This window comes from Pararge aegeria, chromosome Z (assembly GCF_905163445.1).
Source record: "Pararge aegeria chromosome Z, ilParAegt1.1, whole genome shotgun sequence".
Lineage (NCBI taxonomy): Eukaryota > Metazoa > Arthropoda > Insecta > Lepidoptera > Nymphalidae > Pararge > Pararge aegeria.
In genome coordinates this window covers 19,092,860-19,118,906 of record NC_053208.1, presented here as the reverse complement: position 1 = coordinate 19,118,906, position 26,047 = coordinate 19,092,860, and the positions used below count along the sequence as shown (strand labels likewise).

The following is a 26,047-nucleotide window of genomic DNA, read 5'->3' as shown; positions in this document are numbered from 1 at the left end:
ACGTAGACTAGACGATCATTGATTCTATACTCTATTTTTTCAAATAGCTTGTCTTAACATTAAACATATATTTAAATTTTTTGTAGTAAAAAGTATGTTTCAACAATAGGGAAAAAGACGAGTGCTATGAATAAAATAAATGATTACATATAAAATAGAAAGAGATTTTATCACCGAATGTTTGTTTATATTATTTTTAAAACGCATTTTATACTAAACAGTAACTTAAAAATTATATATAAAGTGTGACAAGTAAGAAAAAATGGACTATAAGCCATTTTATTTCACAATGGTACCGCTAAGCGCTGGAAGCATATAAGCAAAACGTAACCAGTTTTTGGACCACTTTGCGCTGACATTATAATTAGTGTTCTTGGTAGACACTCGTTTACCTTAAAGCACTTGTAAAGTGTACAATTTCGTATTAAGGATACTGATTATTATTTATAAAAAAATGTTTATGTAAATATCAAATTATCACATTTTTAACTAAGTAACATGATTAACGCTGACCTTAAAAGTATTAAACGATTGACTATAATTTTTTATAAATGTAATGGGCTCTTAATTAACTATTTTATTATTTCATATTGATTGTCATTTATTATTTGATTTTTAAATTCTTACTTTGTGTCAGTAACTAGATTTAGGTGTATATTGAATTAATAAATATAAGAAAAAAAATTGTCTTTTATTTGTAGAGCTTGAAGACAAAAGCAGGTGCCAGGTGCCGCATTTCTGAGCATTATAATATTTGTACCTCAGAAAAAAGAATAGATTTGAACACATGTTTCAAATGGTTAAGATATGTCATTTGGAAATCCGTCTGCGCTTTAAAGTAAGAAAATTAAACTCCACTGCCGAAGATAATACCTACAGATTATCTAGGCAATAAGAGAATATAGAAACGTTTTTAATTTTTATAGATATGTTCACATTTATATACCTACTCGAATGAAAAAAAAGATATAGGTACATGGAATCTGCTTTTTTTTTCATCCCGATTTATCAAACCATTAACGTATTGTTAGCTTTAAAAGCTAAGAATACGTTTATTTCTTCACAATTTCCGGTATTTTCAATAAAAACCATTTTAAATAAATAAATTCCCCTTCGTTATCTTTCGGTCACGTTACTTGAAAACGCCGCAGACTCGCCCGCACTTGCTTTTAAAACCCGCTCTGCGAAAATAGTACTTTTAACCTTATCCTACCATTTATCTGTGGCGAGACCCCTGCCACAACTTTATTTTATAAGAACGTTCCAGGAACATTCCATTCACTTTTTTATGAACGATCAACAAGGCACAGGCAACCAGTAGGTATATGATTTTTTTTTTTTCAAGGTATTACTGCCAGTTGTAATTTCATGACAGTGCATAGATTTTGACGGGATTTGCGATGTTGTCTTGTTCTATAATTTGTATTATTTTGACAATTTTGACGTGATGATTTTATAAGCGCTTTTAATATTCAAAACCCTTTTTATATTTAACAATTTGCAGTTATTTTATTTTCAAAAATCGTTACTAAGCTGTTAAAATATACATAGCATGAAAATTTCAAGTTAATAATGGTCGACAGTTTTAAGATAAGCGTCGGTTAGTACTTGCTATCTAACATTCGGGAAAACCGTTGCACCTGATTTTGACGTGTATTATGTGGGTTCTAATAGTAAAATAATTTGTCCTCTTATAGTATTTACTGCGATCATCAATCCACCCGCTCAGCGTTGCCGCCTTTTGAATTAGTCCAGAAGTAGACTGAAACAGCATATTGATGAATATATTTCATTTTAATTACATGGGGATTGCCAAACCAGCCTCCAGCGGTGTTTCATGAAGTTTCAATATGGGGTTATTCAAGGGGCGGCTGCACAAATTTTCCAACACTGGCAATTCCTTAGGTTCTAGAGATTTTTATATCGAGGTGACGCACTTCTAGCTTTTTTAAGTTATGTACGTTTTAAGCAATTGAAATACAACTCGTTTCACCGCTGAAGAAAAACATCGTGAAAAAAACAGCATGCCTGGGAGTTCTCCATAATGTCTCTAAGGTCTGTGGAGTCCACTAATCCGCAATGGGCCTGCGTGGTGGACTACGGTCTTAACCCCTTCTCATTGTGGCCGGAGACTCGTGCCATGTAGTGGCCCGGTAAGGGGTTGATATGATGAATATGATGGCGAATTAAGTAATATTTGTTGCGTTCCAGATAAACGTCACAGAAGTTCCAGCAGCCTTGTTGGATGCTTAGATAATGTTCGCTCTGAAAAAAAAATGGACATTAGGGGTGCGTTATCACCACTAATATTAGATATACCTATGTAGGATATGTATATGCGAAAGAGTGTTTGCTCGTCGGTCTGTGTTTTTTTAAGGCAGGATTCACATTCGAGGAGAATATACATTGTTTGCAAAGAGGGACGTATGCTGCTTCTATGCCGAAAAAAATATTTTTGTTCCAAGGAAAAACAGGGCAACTATAAGTCTCCATTTCTCAAAAAGGGCTTGATTTTTTGTAACATTTTTATGTTTGCTTCTACAATTCGCTAACGCCCTTCCCTCCATAGGTTCTATAATATTAAAGACCTCCCATTCACAACCGATCGGTCGCAATGATCGATTGCACGTAAATAGCATCTATCGAACGCTTCGAACCCACTACCCACCACCACGGCGCGCTTTGACAGCGGCAGTTAATGTGGATAGGTGACGTCGACTTCTTGAAAGACTCGATACATAGCTTCTTTAGGTACAATGTAGAAATTATACATAGTGCCTAAAGAAGCGTTGGTGCGTCACGATCCTGAGCAGCCAAATGACTGATACTTTATACTTGAAGATAACCTTAATTTATTTTGACTTAGTTTCCAAAATAGCGTATTTAAGCGTTTGAACTTATATGGTACTCTGTTTCCTCCACGGATCAAATGGGGATCTCCATATCTGATTTTACCACATATCTTTTTATTCGTAGTTATGTACACATACTCTTGATCACCTTCTTGTTAGGTCCATCGGTATAGTTAGTTTCAAACGTATTTTGTAAAATCAGGTTCAATACAGGAAGTTGATGACCAGTTCGCAGTAGCTGAAGCTCGATGCGAAGATTTAAAAGAAAAAATCGATTTAGTAAAGTCGCTTAAAAGAAAAAAGAAAATAAAGAAACGCAGGTTATACATATTTTATTTTTGTATTTATATAGTTTTTAAAAAAATTATTACTGAATATGTAGGTACCGACATGTTTAAACGCGCTTGGAAACTACTAATCCAATACAACGTTTAAATGACAACCGAAATAATACTTCAGAGGCTTAAGATGTACATTATTTACTAAGTATCTCTAAGACTTACCTGTGAAGCTAAAACGCTATTAGTTTTTGAGTAAACCATTGCCAAAGTTTTTATTGGAAGAAATCAGATGCAGCCCAAACGCCACATGCAGAAGTAAAATCAAGTGGCTCCTATTACTTTACTAGGTACGCCGTACGCGTCGCGTAGCGTAGGTACTTGACGGTACTTTATCTTCAATAAGGCATAAGTAAAAACTGAGAAGGTTTTAATTAGTTTGTATGGAAAAATAAATATGCTTCTTTTGATTTAATATTATTACAGGGTTATTCCTTATGAAATACTCTTATGGACCCTTCAACAGTATTTAGTAATTCCGTTAAACGTTGTATATTTAATGTTGATCGACATATTTTCAATGATGATGATGACAACGTAACCTACCTACTCCCTTCTGCAATGAGTCTTTTAATTAGTGCAATTTATTAATATTATTCATCCTATTTATACTTGTAAATACTCTTTGTTGTTTAGAGACGCTTAAGACGTTCTTACTACAAACAAAAAAAAGTATTCAAAGTATTCCTACATACGAATTACCAACCTATTACCACAGAGTAAGTATCGTAACACAGAGGTCCGACGAAGCCGTCTGACAGATCAATGGGGCGATAATTGCGGGGAAGGACCCTTACTGGCCTCAGCAGTAACACCTAATGTACACGACACGACGCTGTCCAGACGATGTCATCCTACCTACAGTATCTCTATACTGTGCTAAAATTACGCTACATAGCTATACGGCTTTGTTGAATGAATTAGTGACAATAATGGGTTTATATTTTGGCATTCTTAGCATGACTTCAATTGCTGAGCCAATATCGATGAACGGAAGCGGTGCTGAAAATTTTCCACTAATATCTGTTAGTACGAAGCCTAAAAAAAGTAAGTTTTTAATTTTAAGCACTCATGCGGCTAATTCTTGTATAGCTTAATTTTATATTTACAACGCTTATTCTTCAATAGCTATTAAAAATGTAAGGCTACAAACAGGTTTTAATCGTAAGTGAGCGAAGCAAACGAAGGATTCTAAGATTGAGGTACTCGAGTGATATGCAAATATTTTCTATTTTATTTGTTATAACAGGTATATATTTGCGTTAGAGCAAAATCTCTACTAACGTGTGAATGTGGTCTGAGATGGGATGCATTTGCCTAGAAAAAGCCTATTCACTCTTGTAGGGTACCCAGCTACCAAGCGATCTTGGAAAATATAGGTTAATATAAATATATGAGCAGGTACTGCTAGTGGACAACGATGGTAGCGTTGCTTGTTACAGAGGTATCCCAGCAGTCGGCGAGGGTCAGACGTATCGAGTTGCCGCAAAATACCAACCCGATACGTAGCTATCTCGATCCAGATCTAATTGAGCAGCATCAGATGTTGAATCGAGTCAATGCTTACAACGTTCAACAAAACTCTCATAAATCGACGAGACAACCTAAGGCAAGTTACTTGTGGTTACATTTTTAACGAAGCAAAATGAGAAATGTTTGAGAGAAATTGACATCAAATTGCCAAAAGTAACATGGCTTTATCCATTACCATAACACGTTAAAGCGGTAATAGTTTAGTGGTTAGGACTTCGGGGTTCACTTAAAAAGTTAAAGCGGGCTAAGTTCGGATCCTCGCACGCATCTCAAAGTTAAGTGCGTTTCAAGCTATTAAAATAGAACTTGTTTCAAGGGAGAAGGGAAACATCGTGAAAATATGGCTGAGCCTTTCTCAAAGACATGTGGAGTCCGCCAATCTGTAGGTACTGGGTCAACGAGGTAGACTAATGCATAAACCCTTCTTGTTGTAACAGGAGACTCGTTCCCTATAGTGGGTTGGTAATGGGTTGATATGGTTATAATGATAGCATTTTAGTGCTTAAAACTGGAACCGACGTCTAGATACCCTCTGGGCTCTGACGCCCCTAATATCTAACAATTCTTGGCCCTGGCTGTTATATTTACAAAAGGGTTTGATGATGATCATTTAACCAAAAGAACCAGGGTTATACGTTAACTATCATGCCGCTGTCGCTTGTGAACCCCCATTAAATTTAAGTTTGAAACCGATATATTTGGTTCCTCCTCATTTAGCAAGAATAAAATCAAAAGTCTTACTTTAATATCTAGTTAATCGAAAGTTTTACTATAGATAAAAGCAAACCGTGCAGTTCCAGACAATACAAATCTACCACGATCGCATCTCCGCCGATCTCAGGCTGATGGTGATAGTAAGTAAATATATTATCACTTGAGACTATGTGGCACTTCGGTTTTGAAAGCAATTGAAATAAACTTATTGTGGTTTGTGTGTTGAAGTTATCGTGTTTATCGGTTTAAATCTTTCATAGGAACCAGTTCCTTCATCAGCTATCCTAAATCTTAAAATATTAAATTTTATAGAGGATATTATAAAATATTAAGATCGAAATTTAGCCAAGATCAAGCTAAGAATGAGCGTTGCATACGATATAAAGGTTATTTTCTTTTAAATCACGCAGAAACGGTTCCTTATTGCTATTTTGGAGACAAAAATTTAACTAAGTTCCTATTCAGGAAGCCACCTTAGCGTTTATACAATTAGTATAAACTCGTCATCTTTATAATATTTAGATATGTTTTTAAATGGTTTAGACATGTGCCGGCAAGGTGTTCAAATGAACAGAAGGATTGTTGCGCCACAAGAGGTCGCATGCGGCGACGACGAGCTTTCTGACCACACAGAGGAAGACGTATTTATATGTGCCAATGATATCTGTTCAAAGTTAGTGATTAATCTATTAACTTATTTCACTTGCTAGAGGAGAACATAGTATATCGCATAAAACGTTATAACAAATACAATCGCACCTAATCATTACTATTATAATATGACCCTAATCTTGAGAGACATCCACTGCTGGACGTTATTTCTTGTGAGGATTTTAAAATTTTACAGTCTTGGGTCGCCATGTCCACCGGTTTCCTGCAACTAACTCATGCGATGTTGTATGCCAAACTAATGCTTGGTGCTGCTTAAACGTCGTCATTCCAGCAACTTTAGAAATCCAAAGTCCATCGGTTCGCAAAGCGATGAGTACCTCTGATTTCCTCTTTAGCTGTCTTAGGTTTATAAAAATGTAACAAGTAACTATTTCAAATCCTAAAGGACGATTGTTTGTTTTTATCATTTGTTGTTTAGTAGTATTGTTTTTTGTATTATTTAAATAATATTAACTTATATTTTAGTGCAAAACTCAACAACACTAAAAGGCACGTTGATTCTCGGCGACAATGTAAGCAAAACTCGGCGGATCGACGAAGACACGTCCCTAAGGAACCGGTTAAAGAGACGGGTACTACTAGAATTATCACCATCCTAAATCTATTTTTCAACCACGGCGGCCTAGTAGGGAACAGGGATTAAGAGCTTAGATCCTCCACGCTGTTCCAATATCGGTTGATCGCTTAAACGATTAATTACTGCCCCATAATTATGATTAATGAAGCGGTGATAGTAGTTCGGACTTCAGGTTTACTATCGGGGGCCGAGTTGAAATCCTAGCACGCACCTCTTAAGTAACGTACGTTTTAAGCAATTTAAATATCACTTGCTTCATAGGTGAAGGAAAACATCGTGAAACAACCAGCTTGAGAGTTCGGCGTAATGTTTTAAAAGGCGTGTGGAGTCTACCAATCTGAACTGGGCCAGCCTGGTGGACTACGGTCTACACCCTTCTCATTGGGGGAGGAGATTCGTATCCTGTAGTGGCCCGGTAATGGACATATTGAATTATGGCTTTTAATCTGAATTAATGGCTTAACATGGTGGTCTCAGAGGCATGGAAGTGATAACGCCAAAAACTTAGGCTTTTACAGATAAATTATTGACACTAAAATCCTAAACTCATTATTAACACTCCGATCCGGGAATCCAACCAAGGCCCGAGGCTAAAACACCCGTGAGTACGTACGTTTGTAGTCTATAATTTGGACCGTAGTGTTGGCGTAGCTGTCTACGAATTTATCTAAGTAGCGTCGGTTCGGGTAACATTATAATATCTTCTTGATAGATAAGGTTTTTATAGTGTCATCCCATCGTTGGCCGGAGGAAACTCCACAACAATGGCGTGGGCCGCGTTCGCCGTCCAACCGACACCAACACGGCAATCAACAGCACACTCGAAGTAATATGCTAATCTTTTATTACTATACTGTCTTTAGTTACATACATATGAAACTTAATATATCTACATAAAGACTTTAAATGCCAAAGTTTAATTATTAAGATTTTTGGAAGTAATGACAAAATAACTTTTTTTATTTATTAATTAATACCCAAATTTCACTCTCGAAATATCTCAAGAGTTAATTTGTACGTACTAAACAACTTTGACCTCTTCTTGACCTCCATGGCACAGAGGCGAGCTCTGTGGTCTTTGCGGTGGGCGGTCTCAGCAGACAGGGGCAACTTGGGAATTTTTTACTTCAGGTTACCTCGAGTTTGTAACAACGTGACGCCCAGCTATTTAACGTTCCAGTACTAAGCCGCGTAGAATCGATCCGGGTTTCATAAGTGTTACGAAACCGATCGGATCGGATCGATTATACGCTTTTTCTACTACTTTAACAGGTTCCTAATGGCAGTGGCCAGGGTATCGATCAGGGTTTCATAACACTGCCATATCACCTGACGAGTAAGCACGCTACAAAGTTCCGATGAGACGGCACCATCATTTAACATCTTGGTTGATTTCAGACGAAGCAGTTGTTTTGTTATTTATTTATTTATTAAGAGCATTAACATTATGCATATTACACGTTTTTACACACACAAAAACTTTGAATCATATGTACGACTATTGTAAGTGCACATGGCATTGACAAAGCGTCATGGAAACTTAATAAATTGTTTTAAATAAATTATTGTTAAAGATGAACACTTAACTTTTTATTACATAATTTTCATCATATTACTAAAGATAAAAACCTGAATGGATTATCTACTGCCTAGTACCGATATTATAGTATGAACGTTTACTATTATTACAGACTATTAGTCACATTCAGCCGGTATACCTACTGTTTTTTTTTTTCAAAGATGGGTAAAAGGGTACGGAATCTATTCGACCTAGTGTTTCTTCAACATGGTTTCATTTAGGCTGGACTAACTTAGATCTATTTAATAATGCATAGGAAATGCAGATGATATAAAATGGGAAAAGTCTCCTGTACGAGTTATAAAAAACTTAGGGGTAGGCATTGTTAGAGTTATAAAAAGTTTTTATAACTCGTACTGAACGTCACTGGTTATAATTATGGATGTAAACGATCTTATTTTGGTTCTTAGCAAACGATATCAATGAAGTAGAGGGGAGGCCAGTTGTGGAGTTGTTCAATAAAAATCGTCCTACATCCGGACCTTGGCCGCGTCACGTAAACATTAACAGGACAGGAGAAATGAAAAATCCAAGAGGTAGCTATTTTTATTTCACAGGACTCTCACACATCACCGGTCCACGACGTGAACGAGACGGGACTGAATCCCATAGTTAGGATAGCTTAGCTCATCTTGAGTATTTCCAACACACTATTGTCTTTGGCTTAGTAGGCTGTTTTTCCACCAGAGATGTAAGATATGTAGTTAGTTTATATTGCCATCAATAAAAACCCCAATTTTCATAGCATAGCTTAGCCAAGCATGGTTGAGGTTTTTGTATAAAGAGATAAATAAATATACTACGACAATTCACACATCGCCTTCAAGCCCGAAAGTAAGCGTAGCTTGTGTTATGGATGCTTAGATGAGTGATGAATATTTTTATGAATAATGTAAATAAACACTTATGATATAAGTACATATAAACACCCAGACACTTAAAAACATTCATGTTCATCACACAAATATTTTCCACTTGTGGGAATCGAACCCACGGATTTGGACTCAAAGCAGGGTCGCTGCCCACTGCGCCAATCGGCCGTCAATTATGTGATGCGTGCCAATTATGTGCTCTATGGATGCGCTGCGTATTAATGGGTATTGACTACTGTCACATTGTTTCGTAGCCTAGCTTTGACTTGGATCACTGATTAGCTACATCGCATAGATCTATTGAAGAGATACCTTAATGTTTTCGATGAATTAAGAGATCTACTAATGGACTAAGTAAACTGTAGTCTCATTTATATAGAAATGTGAATAGAAAAGTGTCTTCACAGATGGACAAAACTCACTTTCTCATTTCAAATATAAGTAGGTCTTTCAAGATTAAAAGTAAATATTCTAAAATATATTAAATATTCTATTTGACGACAGAGTTGCAAAGTGGGCAGCGACCCTGCTTTCTGAGTCCAAGTCTGTGGGTTCGATTCCCACAACTGGAAAAGTTAAAGTCAAGTTCATTCAAGGAGGCAAGATGCTGATGTGTGTATTGTCGAAGTATATTTATTTAAAAAAAAAATTATAACATTATTTATGTTACCTACTAGTGTGCCGGCAACGTCTAGGCAGCCTAATTGTTGTATCCTTCAAAAAATATAATTACTTAATTATTTTTGATATCGTAGCGTACTGCGCTTCACCATACCAGGAAGATATCATAACGGTCCCTTCGGAAGACGTTGTGACAAATCCAAGGAAACAAAAGGTTCGTAATGTATTTAATAAATGAAAATATAATACTACAAATATCAGTAACTACTTAAGCTTAACTATAAACTTCTAAATCGTAGATTTAAAAAAATCCCTTATAATGGTTTGTTGTTTTTCTTTTAAATAATTCCGGTAACAATAAAAATTGATGTCGACCCTCTGCCGACCCGTGTGTAGCACGTAACAACTTACGTGCTACGCACGGGTGCTACGGACGGATTCTGTATAACTACGGTACGTGCACAAATAAGGTAGCCTCGTCGCCAGTTATTATAAATCATGGCGCTGGTTTTCAAAGGGAACTTGGGTTGTAATCTTATCTTATCTAATCTTAATTTATCTTATTAAAAATATACCTGGCATCGATATCTTCCATGACTCACCCACAGCGTTTAGGAAAAAACTCACCGAACACTTATCGGTGAGTTAAATTTTGTGTTAAATTTTTTGTCAAATTAAGTTTACATGCATATTGAACCATGTTTTTGTGTGTGTGCTTTGTTTAAAAAGTGCAATATGCATGTTGTTAGTGCTCTTAATAAATAAGTCTCCGTCAAAAATACTGACCGTAAAGACCCCTCCGACCACCAGAAATTTAAATCAAACTATGTCCGATGATTCTCAAAAAAACACAATTTTTGATAACTTTTCTAGATGAAAAAGGCATTCATTATCATCTCAATAGCAGGACGTCCACTCAATATACGACGTCAGCTAAATGATTTTCACGCGTTACGGTTTTGTGCCGCTTGTATAGCGACTCCCTGCGACAAGTTTTATGTCATCGGTCCACCTCGTTCGGGGTCTACCAACATTGCGCATTCCGTTGCGGGGTCGCCATTCCAGCACCTTAGGACCCCAACCTAAATCGATTCTCATAGCTGATAAAAGGCATTATAGAACTAGAATAAATTAAAATTTTAATACTATAATAAAAATAAGTACTTACCTACTTACTTATACATTAAGTTCTGCACTATATGTCTCCGACGTAGGCTTGAAAAAACATTACGTGGTTTATAAAAGGGTATCACGAGCAATAGTTACAGTATTGGATAATACCTGTTACTTTTCGGAGTTGTGTAGGTTTTAAACAATTAAATATCACTTGCTTTAACGATGCAGGAATAGTTTAGTTGGGAACTACTAATCTGATAGCTCTTTCCAATCTTTAAAAGACGTTTAAAGTCCATGATTTCACTTGGCCAGCTTGATGGACTTTGGCTTCAACCTTTCTCATTCTGAGAAGAGATCCGTGCCCTCTGGGTCGGAAATCTGTTGATAATGGTGTTGATGATGAAGATAATCAAGGATTTTCGAACTTAATCGAGTTAAAATTTCATAACCTAATCAGGTGCCTAGGCGTGCGAAGTACCAAAGTCGGCGTTACGAGTTGCCAACCGTTTCATCGCAAATGAAACAGGCTGGCATGCGCTACTACTACGGGGACACTAACCGTACAAACATACCTTTCGTGGTCAGCAAGAGCACTGCACCCTCACATAATGTAGGCGTGAATATTCAACAGGTTCGTACTACACCTTTACATAAAGAAAAGTGACCAGCAGGAGAACATGTGGTCACGCAAGTTTATAGAGTAAAATGTACGTGAAACACACATTGCGGGATGCGACGTATGAGATGTGTCGAAAGTATCAAGTTGAATTCTTGGGCTACCACCATTCTACACAACATATTATCTAGTACGCCATTGATGATCATGATCTGTAGTATAAGTAGGTATTAAGCTTAACTTAAACGTTAAGTAAGCTATATCGTAGATATATCACTTTAAAATTTAAATGGAGAATAACTATCAATATTACTATAAGTCGAAAAGTCAAAGTCCAAACTTACTTGTCAAGTTACTTTAGGCCTACTTATTTAATATTTTGCATAATTTTGCCATGTGGCGTAGTGATTGTTTGTACAAACTACGGCGAAAAGGTGAAGCACAACCGAGGCACGTTCGAAAACTCAACTACGTAGTAGTTTAGAATATTTAGAATAGATGGCGCAAATTTTTACACGCGAAGCGTTTGGAGCGACTTTTATTTAAAAGTTCATGGTTCATGAAGGTTCTAGTACGCCACCTATAAAAAGTGTCAGTAAACTATCTGAAAGAAGTGATTATGATACCAAGAGATGTCTATTTCCGTTTTAACTTTTCCAGCTAACTGGACTTCGCCACGTAGTATGTAGTAGTAGCAGTAGTAGTATGTAAACACGATAAAGAAACAATAAAGGACAAAAATAAATTCTATATCACGTCGAAAATAAACTTCAGCACGTCTCTGAGGGTTTTGATAAGTAAAAATGAACGAGTAGGAAGTTTGTTCATTGTACGCTGGAAAACACCAAGATAAATTCCATGGAATATTCAACGGGAATTATCCAACGACACATAACTATATTTTTTAACCTTAATCGTTATACTATAATATACAAATAATAATCCCTTAACCAGGTTCTAAACGGTCTCAAAATGCAACAGCCGCTATCAGGAATACCTTTAACTATTGCACACCACATGGGTGAGTAGATATTATATTAATATGCCAGAGTTGCTATTCTAAGTTATATGCGTTTTAAGTAATTAAAATATCACTTGTTTCAATGATGAAGGAAAACAGCGTGAAGTAACCTGCATGACTGAGGGTTGTACATAATGTACTCAATGGTGTGTGGAGTCCACTGATCCGCACTAGGCCAGCGTGGTGGACTACATCTTTAACCCCTACACATTGTGGGAGGAGATCCGTGCGGTGTAGTGGGCCGGTAATGGGTTGATGTGATGATGATGAAATTGATGATGATAAGAACCGGTAACTTCTTCGTCAATTCCTTCTTTGTACTTATATTTTACAGGTATACAAAATAGATATGTTTTTTTTTTTATAAAATAATTATATTTAAATAACCGACTTTGTGACACAACTAAAAAGCAAGAAATAAATATTTTCTACAACTACTACTTCATAGCAGGTGTCAAGTATAATGTAAAAGTGCTGCTTAGAATAGATTAACTTTGTAGACGGTTTCCGCTGATATAGTAATATGATAAGTACCTAGTAATTTAAACATTTTACATGAAGTAACGCTATGGCGAAAATGAACTTTTATGACAAGAGTTTTTTTATGACAGAGCTCGTGCACGGAAGTACTCCCATCATTCTTACTTCTGCCTCAAGCAGCATTGTTGTTCCGGTCAGAAGGGCGTATTTGCCGTTTAAATTATAGGAACATTAACTTAACACCTACACCTCAGATTGATGAGCAAATTGTTGCTCTGTTTAAAAGCTATTGTTTGGTGGCCAATCTGGTTTTTAATACTAATAAAATAGGCTCGGTCTAGCAATTATTGTGGAAAAGGTGATGATGAGGATGACGCCGATTCTTTTGTGCAAATCTCCAAACGAAACTATAAATTTTCAGGTTTAGAAGTCATGCTATCTTTCTTCAAACGAAGCATTGTGAAAAGGGCAAAGTCTAACAGTCTCTTTGACTTTCCATTTTGTTTACAAATTTTTAACAAAATGATTGTCAGCTTTGTTTCTTAACCGTGGATAGCATACCTACGACTCAATACTTAAATTTAACTTCGTTAATCTAATTTCGGTTGAACCGATACGGTGCTATTTCATTAGTTGGTAAGAAACCGCTTTTCATTCGTAGTAGAGGAATGCATTTTTGATGGCGAGATTTACAAAACGCATAGTAATATTATGAATTATTGAATGATGGTATTTCATTGGTTCTCTTTCCGTAGACTTTTCATAGATTGATTAACACGTTAAGTAAAACGTTAGACTTAACTCTTAAGAGTCTATTCAGGATTAAGGATTAATAGTGTTTATTTTAATATCTTCAGGTTTGCGTCACATCCCTACTTTTGGTGCAAGAAATCCTGCAGTGGTAAGAAAGCATAAACATACAGTGCCTTTATTATTTACTTGCTGTTGCCCGCGACTTCGTCCGCGTTTGTTTTTGTTTAAAAAACATGAATTGTATATTGCTAAAAAAAACGGGTGTGGTTTTTAAATAGAACTTTTCCAATTAGTTTTTTTTAGGTGTCCTTAATTTTTAAATAAAATAATAAAAGTCCGGGCAAAATCGGTTCAGCCATTTCAGAGTATAGCCTGAATAACCTGACGGACAGACTAGAATTTAAAAAAATGTTATTTTGGTGCATGTACCGTATATATAATCATATATATGTAGTAAAAACGGTTATTTCAATATTACAAACAGGCACTCCAATTTTATTATATGTACAGATTACTAGTTGTACCCGGTCTCACTTCGCTATGGTTCAGTCTTAATTTATAGCACGATTCTGTGGTTATAAATTTTTTCTGGTCTGGTTTGGTAGGTGACCTCGGCCGATAGATGGCGTTACCGGTAAAGACGTGCCCCCAAGCGATTAAGCGTTCCGGTACGATGCCGCATAGAAACTTGTTGTCTAGGTGTATTGGTTTAAGGCCCGTTTTCATAGCTTTCTAGGGGTTTTAGAGGTTTGCTCGGTCTTCACGCCCTCGCGTTTTACTGAGTTCCCCCTAAAAAGTTAGCCCGTTAACACCGTAAAATAATCAGCTTTGAACGACGGACGAAACGACAAAGTCGTACCAGACGGGTTCACAATTTTTGCCACTGATGTATGGAACGCTAAAACCGTTTCGATTAAAATTTTTTAACTGAATAATTTTATTTAAGAAACGGTGATAACAAGTAAGTTGTCGGCTTTCCTTTCGCGCAGACCATGTTCGAGCCCCGGCACGAACCACTCGCTTTGCGGAGTTACGTGCGTTTTCAATTTAAGCAAATTAGATATCACTTCCTTTAAACGGCGAAGGAAAACATCGAGAGGAACCCTGCATGCCTGAGAGTTCTCTATAATGTTCTCAAATGTACCGATCCGGACTTGGCCAGCGTGGTAGACTACGACCAAACAACTTTTCATTCTGAGAGGAGACCAAGCCCAGTAGATGGCCGACAATGGGTGGATGATGTTGACGATGATATCATTTTATTTAGCAACCGGTACTACACAATAGTGAGATCAACGTGATCAAATTGGGCCAGCGAGTGGTTCGCTTGCCCTCATTCAAGTGCATGTCGTACAACCGTCTCCTGTCACTCTACCGAGAGGGAGAGGGCATCGTTCCACGCTTTCTTCGAGCCATCAGCCGCCCTCATTACTTCTACACCTCGATGTATAAGTGAGTATGAATATTTTCAGGTTCATATTAATACTTTTTATACCAGAATCTAAAAGGGGAAAGATTGTATGTTTATTTGCTTAATTAATTCATTAATTTATTAAGTACCAAAAATTAAAATTAATATATAAAGGATAGGACGTGCACAAGGACAACATATCTCTAAAGAGATTTCTTCCTGGAGCCCTCGTAATTAATAATTAATATTTAATTTTAATCACTAAATTGTCATATTTAACTATTAAACCGATTTTAATTATTCTGTCATATAAGGTAGTTTAATGTCAATAATAATGGTATTTGTAAATCCTATGTTCTGAAACACTCCGTTCTACAAATATGCCGGTATTGAGTAGATTCAAATCAAGTCTCTAATAAGAATAAACCTATCTATTTGTTATACATAAGCCCCAATAATATTAAAATATGATTTCTTGTCGTAATTTCGACGACTTCCCTGCAGTGGTGTGCGCTGTGGTTTTAAGTGGTAAGTCCCGGGTGCGATCCCCTGCAATTTGGAATTCATAATTTCTGAATTGTCTCTTGTCTGGTCTGGCGGACGGCTTCGGCCTTGGCTAGTTACCACAAAGACGTGCCGACAAGCGATTTAGCGTTCCGGTTCGATGTCCCGTACAAACCGTTTACGGATATGGCCTTAATATATTCCTTAAGATGTTAGCCCGCTACCATCTTAGACTGCATCATGACTTTCCAACGTGAGATTGTCGTCAAGGGCTAACTTCTAGTGCAATACAGAAAATCCTACCTGTACCTATAAGGGCCGCCGCTCCTGTCTATTTTTTGCCGACGTGACTTATTGTCACCAAGTTTAGTGCTATGAAGATATATGGAAGTGCGCTCATTGTAGATACGTGTCAATACGGCGACAAATATTTCCAGCAACCAACGACTCTAGGTTGCGTGGATCTCCCTTCCTTCCACATGTCGGGGCAAGTTCTTTTAAATCCATCTAAGGAATGAGCGCGTATTGTCACCCAGTTACATTTAACAGTGGGCGCAACCAGTGGCGTGCTTATAGTTTTTGACCAGGGTATGCATAAAGCAGATAGATGGCATAAAATGGAGTTATATCGAAAAATGAGGGTAGGCAATGCTTTTGCGCATGTATGAAGTGCACCCCACAGGGCGCATCTTTGGTGACAGTGGGTAGCAGCGACAAAATATCACACGGAGCGGCGGCGGTAAGTTTTACTCACTTACCTAGTTGTCCACGAATGTATGCGTATTCACACCCAATATCTCTAAGTACCTATATGCACACAACATAAACTTTGCGATGTAAGACTCTTATAAAAAACTATAGAAACGTCCGCGTCCCTTGAGTAAAACATGTAACCATTTAAAAGAGCCGAACAGAGCTAAACATTGCCAAATTTGAAATCCAAATCTCGAATTCTAGAATATTTTTGAAAAGTCAAATGGAAGTCGAAAGTTATATACTTAAACGAAATGAATATCTTAGCATATTTAGCTTTACAAACAGCTGTTATGTTGATAAAATAAAATGGACTGGTAATAAGATTTATTTTCGTTGCAGATAGCAACGCGTATTAACATACGTATATCAGGATATATACCCGGATGCAACACGAAATCGAATAGTTAAAAATTTTAATTTATGTCAAAAAGAAACATGTAACCTTTTATTATGTCACTGAAAATAAAAAAATGCATGAAAATGCAAAAAAAAACATCTTGACTTTTATATATGCTTACATCGCAAATGCACAATTTTATAAATTTATTATTTATACACTTAACACAACACTTCTTAATTATATCATATCATCTACAAAGGAACCCATTCACAGGCAATCCATTGATTGCTACGATCGATTGCTATGCCTCGTTTGTAACAAGACGCGGCAACGAAGAAAGCTCGTGAAAGTAGCATGCCCCTGTCAGTACCTTGTGCGAATAGTGGATATGCATTGTGCTTGCACCAGTAACATGTGGAATATGTTAACAGGCGATATGTAAACGGCGTGACGCGTTGTGACGGCAGATCAGAATATAGTTGTTACTATCTTTCCTCTTCCCGCGGGTGTCGCATGGGGGAGCTGCACGTATATAATGCAGCAGTGTAGTCAGTGCCTGAGCGGGGCCCGTAGCAATTTCTTTAAAAGAGCCCTTGATCTGCTATGGGTTCTTAAGTATAAAGTAATAAAAATACGATTCAATACTCAATACGTATCTTAAATATAATACGTATTTGCTATCTATATTTTACAATTTTGTGGGTAATTAATAGTGTCGTAAATTACTATAGGCGATGTCTGTGTGCGTGTCTGTCAGTCAGTCAGTCATTCTACTCTTGCTGCATGGTTAATTTAGCACTGAGTGTAGTTTGTACTGCTCCTACTACCCTCCTCTGCTACGGTCACTAACCCGTCTGCCCAGCGTGGTGATTGCAAACCCATCGGGAAAGGCCTTTAGACCATCAGTGGGCTGTAATTGGCTATTATTGATGCTAGCAAGACACTCGTGCAAGACTATTTCTAAAGAGTATACTTGTATGTCGAAACGCGCCAGATTGCATACGATCTCCGAAATCGCCTGCGGCATTGGTATATGTACATACACGTGCAATTCGTACACGCTAATACACGTGCTTACGACGGACCCCCTGTACGCACCCCAACACGGTGCTCAATTTTAATTTATATTTTGCTAACTTATAACTACGACTATGCGTCTATACTTTTCACGCGACATTCTACGCGAGGATAGGACAAAATTTTATCTTCTCCCACAATTTTATCAAGTCTGAGCTTTGGCGAACGTAATAATTTATATATATATATATACTAGCGGACCACAGAACAAATTTATGAATCTAAACCATCCAGGGTGCCACCCACGCCTTATATTCAGGAAGCACTGTCAATGCCCACTGCGCCAATCTGCCGTCAAACCCAATTAATGTATGTGTAATAATAAATATGAGGGTAAACTACTCCTGTTCCCTATTGCCGTGCGTTGGCAGGTGGACACCTAAATTAGATCCCTTGTCAGGGTACATAATCGGGGTATACAATTTTGTCTTCTACCTATGCCAGCTGTGATGGGGTAAAAAACCTATAATTATCACCAAGCCGCTTTTGATTAGCCAATATATGCAAAAACCGCATCTTTTTTTTCTTGTTGTGCTAAAACAACGGAAACACTTTCATCATAATATTCATTATCATCAGGCACTTAGACCCACTGAAGCGCACAAGCCTTCTCCATTTTTGGGCGTAGATCCACCACGCTGTTTCAATGTGAGTTGGAGGGCTTTAACGATTATTGTCGTAACGATAGCTCGGCACGGGAGTGGCGGCCACCTATTTCCACTCTTCGGTCTGGTACTGAGATAGTTTAACAGACAACTCCCATACAATTCTTGACCCAACCTAAACCTAAACCTGTGATAGCTGGGAACAGAAGTACGTCTTAGGAACACGTATATACCACGGCTATAGAGTTGTGTTTCTGTGCGTTTAATAGCAATTAAAAATTTAATAACATATTTTTATATTTATGTATACTAGCTATTATTTCATACGTGTGGTCTGGGTTATGAATTAGTGTACTTTTTCTTTTTAGTTTTCTTACCCATAGTAAAGGTAAAAGGTTGCCTGGCAGAGAAACAAACAAACTAAGCGATAAGGCCGCCTTTATGTTGGGTAGGTGAAGTGCTTTTTTTATTTGTTTTCTTATCATGTTGTGGAGTATAAAAGGAAAAAAAAATTGTGACTAGAACGATTTTGCATTACCTAAGTCGTGAGTGCAGGTTCTTGGTCATATTATTACTAGGCGATTTATTACAGTAAAAGCCTGCAAATCTTTATATATATATTTCTTGTGTGCGTGTGTATGTCACTGAACTCCTCCTAGACGGCTGGACCGATTTGAACGAATTTTTCGGTATGCGTTTGGGTGGCACCCTAGATGGTTTAGATTCACAAATCAGCCCGACAGATGGCGCTAGGTCAGCTAGTTTTGATATAAATATAGGTCATCGGCGCTGCAGAAGATAGTTTTCGTAGACGTGATTACAAACATATGGATGATATCAAAAATAATCCTATGAAAATGTACCGTACCTAATTGTTCTATTCAACTTGGATGAGAAATTCAAGCATCTGTAGGTTTGTCGCAACAAGGAAATCCGAACATTTGATTGTTCGCATCCATTTAGCATGTATTGGGGGATGCAACGGATGCCGTTCAATTAAATCGAATCTTCCCAATTAGCAATAAATACGGGTTCCGCTTAGGAATGTTTTACCTGCATTATTTCTTTGGATTCAATATTACATATTGCATCAACGACGTCATATGGAACCTGAAAAATTTTAAGTCGCCCACCAGAAGGTTTTAGGCCGTAGTCCACCAAGCTGACCCAGTGCGGACTTCACACGCCTTTGAGAGAATTATTGCTTTCGTTTCCCTTACGGAAGGATCGTGTTCGATCCCCGGCACGCACATCAACTTTAGCGTTATTTGAGTTTCATGCTTCCAAATATCACTATCTTTAACGGCGCAGGAAAAGATGTAAGGTTACACCCATGCCTGAAAGCTCTGTATAATGTTTTCAAAGGCGTAGGAAGTCTACCAATCTACACTTGGTCGACTTCCAACTAGCGTGGTGGACTGTTTTAACCTCTTCTAATTTTGACAGGAGACTTGATGTGGCCCGGTAATGGATTGATATTTCTGATGAAATCGCTGAAACAATGCGTTCAAGAGAAGCCTCCTTGAAACTCACTAACATCACTTACAGCAGTATATATTTAAAACGTCTTAAGATTATTTCATCGATAGCCCATTACACTATTGCTGGACTAAAGGCCTCTCCCAACGTGAGGGTTTGCCCATAATCACTACACTATTAAGACAGGTCGGTGATCTCATTAGATGGTTCTCCATTAAATACGCCCTTATTCGCCACGTACGACACTCGCGGGCCGAGAAGGGGTGGTGACAACACGTAGTTTTTTTTTTGGAGCACTAATTATCGTTTCACTGGGCCTTAATGCGCGATGCAACGTGGTCAGTTCAAAACCACCTCCTCCAGTGGTAGAGTCACCGCTAACAGCTAGACGTACCTTTCCGAAAGTGCTTATACAGTAGGCCTAGTTTATACGCTTCTGTCGTGTATTCTCATTAGCTTAACGTACGCATTTATATATCGAACAGCTTAGCAACGAATCGAGAGGATTTTGACGCGGCAACTTCCAAGGGGCGCGCTGGAAGCCAAGAAGCAAAGCAAAACCTCGCTGAGTACGCGAACCTGTACCGAGAGTATGAACAAATAGATAAATGCCTCAAAGATCACTATGATCGCGAACTAGAAATGCGGAAAGAGGAGCTAGCCAGACAGCTAACTGCACGCGAAGATTATATACGAAAGGTTAGAATTTTTATTAGTGTTTTTACTCACAGCAATTCCTGTGACTTGTTCAATTCCTCTCGGTTCCGAAAATTTATATATGCATTTTAAATTTATAAAATTTTATTAATTCTTTACAGAAACAGAAAAATATACCATTGGCTTCACAATTATTTAATTATCTACTAGACTCTAGACTATGCAGTATATTCTTTTGTCACTTTTTTATGTCTGTAAGTAAGACGCTGTAATACCAGTGGCCAAGGAACTGAAATTAGAACTACTAACAACACTATTCATGTTTACATTTGGTCGTACAACATTGACTTTTAAGAGACAAAAACACAATATTACAATTAAAAGTTTGGTGTATAATAAACATCCTTTATTGTGTACGCGACGGGGTGTGGCGGCGGTATCAAATACAATAAATTGCAGTCGTTTCATCCAGCAAAGGAAAATATTTGAATCGGTACTTATTTGACCAGGTACTTATTGAATGCAGGAATTAATGTTTTTTATTTTTATAACTGGCGTAGTAAAATTCAATTGTTTTGAATATTGCTTAGAAGTAGAGACTGTACAACAGATAGGATTAAAGGGCTATCTATGTTTGACGATAAAAAAATCTATGTGAGTTTTATTCGTTCCACAGACGATGCGAGTGTCACACGAAGCGTTAAAATGGGGACAAAATTTAAGCCGTCATTTGTATAGGGACAGGCAGTCCGTTGGTATAATAATAGACTTCAGTGGAATATACGCACCGGTACCCTACATCAAAGTGTAATCAAGTATATCAATACATAATATGTACTATTTAAACCTTTTTTAGAACAAGCTTTAACAGATCCACTAGTTATTGCTAAGAGAAATAAAACATAACGAGGCCGTATTGATAGCTTTTTCGTCGTCGGCGTTCCACCATTTGGTTCTATCGTTAAACCAGCTAAGCTGTACAACAATCGTGGTTTTAAAAAAGCTTGGTATGAATTGCTCTAACTTCATAATTAAGTATTCATTGACTGTAAGATCCAGACAACAAAAAAAAGGCTAAAATTGTTGTAGGCTTTTAATTAGACTAGGGGAATCCACCTAGCTTTAGTTAAAAGTTTTCAAAAGTAGTTATCGCCTCGCAATAATCGATACAAATATGTATAAACGCTTTATAGCTGCCTGTGATAGGCCTACATGAGATACATGAATAAAGAGTTTTTGAGTTAAATGCATTGTCAACAACGATAAATTGGTAAATCTCATTTCAGCTAGATTATTTGCCACCACTTCATTAGAAAATAGATTATAATATTTAGGTACCATAAAGACATCCCTAAAGCAATTTAATGCAACATGCATCGTGACTAATCAATCGAACAAATAGTCCGGCCGCTGCAGTTGATATCTGTCAATTGGTCACACAAAGCCACCTTGTGGTCAGTGTTCAAAACAATAATAAGCAGCTACACCTATACTTGAAATAGTCCAGTCTGTGTTTTCTTAACTACAAGTTAAAATAATTTATTATTTTTATTGTTAATAAATAATATGAATTCGTTAGTTGGGAAAATAAACAATAAAAATATATTTAACGTATTTTTAACGCCAACTCAATCAAGCAGGAACGCACTTCAACAGACGAATTACAATTTATATATTATATTGTTATAAATGTAACATAAGTATGTTTAATGAATACCAAAACACCTCGTAAGAAAAGTTAGCCATATGTTAGCATAAGGCAGGGAACACGATAAGTGTTCCCTGCCTTATAATGTCTGTTAAAACATTTAACAGCTTGTTAATTAACCAGAGTAGGTATGATAAGATTAAGTCAAACTCTGTAATAATCCACTAACGTGTTAGTTTTTGTATATAGTGTTGGCACGTGTCAAAAGCCCTTTTCGAAACGCTTGGCCCTTTTGGATTCTACACCAGATGATGCATTTAGTGTGACCAACTTTCATCATGCTTGCCGTGTTACAAAGGCCTGTGTGATTTGAACCATGCAAAGCGAAGAGAATTAGGTCCATTTCACTCCTGAGTCGATACTCGAAAACGGCTTCAATTGCGAGTGTCCCATTCTTACACTAGGTTCACCTTCAGGGCGTTTATGCATGACTGACGACTTCTAGACACATACATTTCTGCAACTGTTTACTTACCAATACCGCACAAGTAATGCACGTTTTTCAGTGTGTGTGTGCTCGGTCAGCTGTGTTGTAAAGAATTTTTTACAACCATGATATATGGCGGCTGTGCGGAACAGGTATGAACAAGCTGACGAACTATACGACTCACGAGACTTTTCCATCCTTTACGGTATGATCGTTATTAAGTACTAGCTGTTGTGCGTGACTTCGTCTCAGTCTGTTTTTGTGTTAATAGCATCCCGTAGGAACAGTTTTTGGGATATGCGTGGCATGCAATTTTAAGTTGTCTTTTCTTGTAAAAAGGTCAGGTGTAGTTTTTAAAAAGAACACATTTTTATTACGTGTTTGTATCTCGAAAAACCGAAAAAGACGTGCCACCAACCGATTTTAAGATGCTATATTGTTTAAGATGCAATGACAATGGTAACGGACTATTATTGGTAATAGTCCATTACCATCTCACTTACCAGCTGGTGAGATTGAAGTCAAGCCTTAAGCTTTATAGTGGAACAAAAAAAGCATCACTGTTAAAATACGTACATTAGTGCACATAAAGTGCCTATAGAGTAAGCGTACTTGAAATTAATGAATTTTGAATTGGAAAATCGCGTCGCATGTAGGTGTCGTGTGTCGTGAGCGGAAATGGTGCTGCAATGGTGAAAACGCCTTTAAGGTGAACCTGGTATAAGATTAAGCTTTCACAATTTAGGAGACGTCTTCGAGTAACGACCTAATTCTCTTTGCTTTGTATGGGTCAAAACACAGTCCTTTGATGTTTCGAGTATGGAAACGGTATAGAATCAGAGTATAATGTAGTAAAGATATAGTTCTTGCTGTGTCGCATAATATGAGAACTGTGATAGTTCTAAGAGCCAATAAAGTCAAATACACGCATTTCGTTGCAACGATGCGTAACTTCAAAACAGCCGTCCACACACGTGCAATCGATCGCTATGCCTCGATTGCAACGGGACGTGGCATCATAGAAAGCTCGTGCGAGTTTAATTCCCCGGTCAATAACTTAACTTGTGTAATAAGTAGGTTAGGACGGACGATATATAAACGGGGTGCAAGATTTACGATAGTGTACTTCCAAGTTCAAACGCACCAGATTGCATGCAATCTGCAAGATCACCGGCGATTTAGGTATATGGATGTACACTTGCAATCTGTCGCTTGCCATTTCGATTGCGACGGATTGGCTCTTATAGTAGGACCCTTTACGTTAATATGCGCTTGAACGTCAGGTTGACTGACTTTTATTAAATTTCAGGTAGTTCAAGATTATAAACCTTGCCCGGATGTGGATCCAGTACTTCGCGCTTCCGCTTCGACAGCAGATGAAGCGCACCGCCACTCTACATTTAAACTTAACTCAGTTGACCCCAAATAGTCACATTTTCCCACATAATGTTTTTCTCTTTATTATAGTCGTAAAAAAGTAATAGGCTCGTTTTGACATTTTTCATCGCGACGTAACTAGTTATGGAACCATACGACTCGGTACTCGATACTCACGATAAATCGTTTCAAGTTTGAATCAGTACTTGATCGATATGAATATGTATTGTAAAGTGTTCGTTCGTTAAAGTATTCTTTTAACTTCACAACCAATTCGCGTGACTGCCTGTTGATTGTTCGTCCACTTTTCAAAATGTTGAAACAGAGTTCGTACTATATAACGACTAATACAAAAATCGAATCAAATCACTATGTTTAAATCAAGGTCCAAAATAGAATTATTTAGAACCCAGTGTCGTCAATTCAAAATTTTATTTGCGGCTTTGAGAACCAAGCTCATTCTTTTCAGTAAAGATTACTACAGAATATTTAATTTCGATTAAAATCGTTTGAAGCTGGTGATATTCAGTAAAAAAATGGTTACAACACTAGTATTAAAAAATAAGAACTGTTTTCGAAACGTTTCGCAACAATTATGAATTGCATGCTACTATAAAGTAAGCGCGAAAAGAATACTCGCGATATATTCTTTCATATTTTTTAACGTCCCAAAAACTTTACGTATTTTTTAAAACACTTTGTAATTGATTTTATTTTATTGTTTCTTTCAGTTTCGTTCCAAGTTACATTCTATGGTCTTGCACAATTGTCAAAACGGGCCTATTACATTTTTAAGACTATAGTGAACAACCAAAATTCTTCGCTCTTTTCATATAAATAACATTATTTGACAAATTTTTAGTTTTCTATAGGTTCAAAAATTATTTTTGGCCATCAAATCAATGGAAACATGTTATTAGATTTTCTTTCAACATATTTTCGCTTTTATTAAAAAATATTGATGTTACTGTTACACTTAAAAGTTAAGTGCAGTTGTCATTTTCTAGCAAAACTAAATCGGTTTTTTCTGTAATTCGACTAGGCTTTAAGGAAACTTAGTCTATTACGTTATAATTATTGTTATATTCGTTCTATAGATCACGTAAATGACATATAACTGAAAGTAACCAGTACTCTGAAAAAAATCTACTACCATGGAATTTTTCGGGATTTGAGGTATTTCGGGTATTCAGGTTTATGGTTCCTTATATAAAACAATTTGAATAACATCGAAGTTTCATTTTTATTTTATTAATAATCTTTCAAATAATAATGACACATTTATAAGGTAATTACAGTAATAATCTACATTGTTAAGCGTTAGGATATGATAATACCTATATACATTCAAGCATGCATTTCCTGATAGCCTCGTCCAGATCTTCCGAACCGTGCCTAACGAGAAATTAGGCGTTCTGATGGTTTACGTCTTGTATCGTCTTCATATATTGACTATTAAATGGTACTCATACTGAACTACTGACCATAAATGACGTACGATTGGTTCTAAATACAAATTTTCCACGCATTCTGAACGAGGCTATTATGTATGTTAATAATTTTAAATCGAAATCTGACTTATGCTACACATTGACTCGATATAACATTGATGAAAATGTATTTAAAATCAAATAAAGATAAACGTATTTACACCAAAACATAGCAAATTTAACAATAGTACCAATTTATCGGTTTATATTTATATACGGAAGATGAGTACATATATTTTCTAAACATTATTTACAATCACATTTATAATACGTACGACAACGATTTTAAGGTTAGTTATATCTCGAAGAATTAAAATTGAAAATATGAATTTACCTGGCTAAAGGTGCTTATAGGGTAGTTTCCATTTAATCAAAGACGTATAAAAATAAGTCAATCAGATAATTGGGAGATAGCGTGATCAAATCATCACGTCATCTGTGAATAGTCTGATTGGCCTACTGCTGCACGTCG

The 26,047-nt window shown here is 36.9% G+C and overlaps 1 protein-coding gene across 1 annotated transcript; it reads left to right on the top strand.

Moving 5' to 3' along the window:
- Positions 1–1,456: 1,456 nt before the first annotated feature.
- On the top strand, positions 1,457–24,231 carry LOC120636635. The gene is made up of 16 exons (XM_039908195.1): positions 1,457–1,600; positions 2,212–2,289; positions 3,055–3,172; positions 4,149–4,237; positions 4,633–4,799; positions 5,499–5,577; positions 5,981–6,110; positions 6,575–6,681; positions 8,676–8,801; positions 9,893–9,972; positions 11,332–11,505; positions 12,445–12,511; positions 13,849–13,892; positions 15,012–15,196; positions 20,402–20,615; positions 24,018–24,231. The coding sequence occupies exons 1-16, from the start codon at positions 1,573–1,575 to the stop codon at positions 24,135–24,137; spliced, it is 1,806 nt and encodes a 601-aa protein (XP_039764129.1). The 5' UTR covers positions 1,457–1,572; the 3' UTR covers positions 24,138–24,231.
- The last annotated feature ends 1,816 nt before the right edge of the window (positions 24,232–26,047 follow it).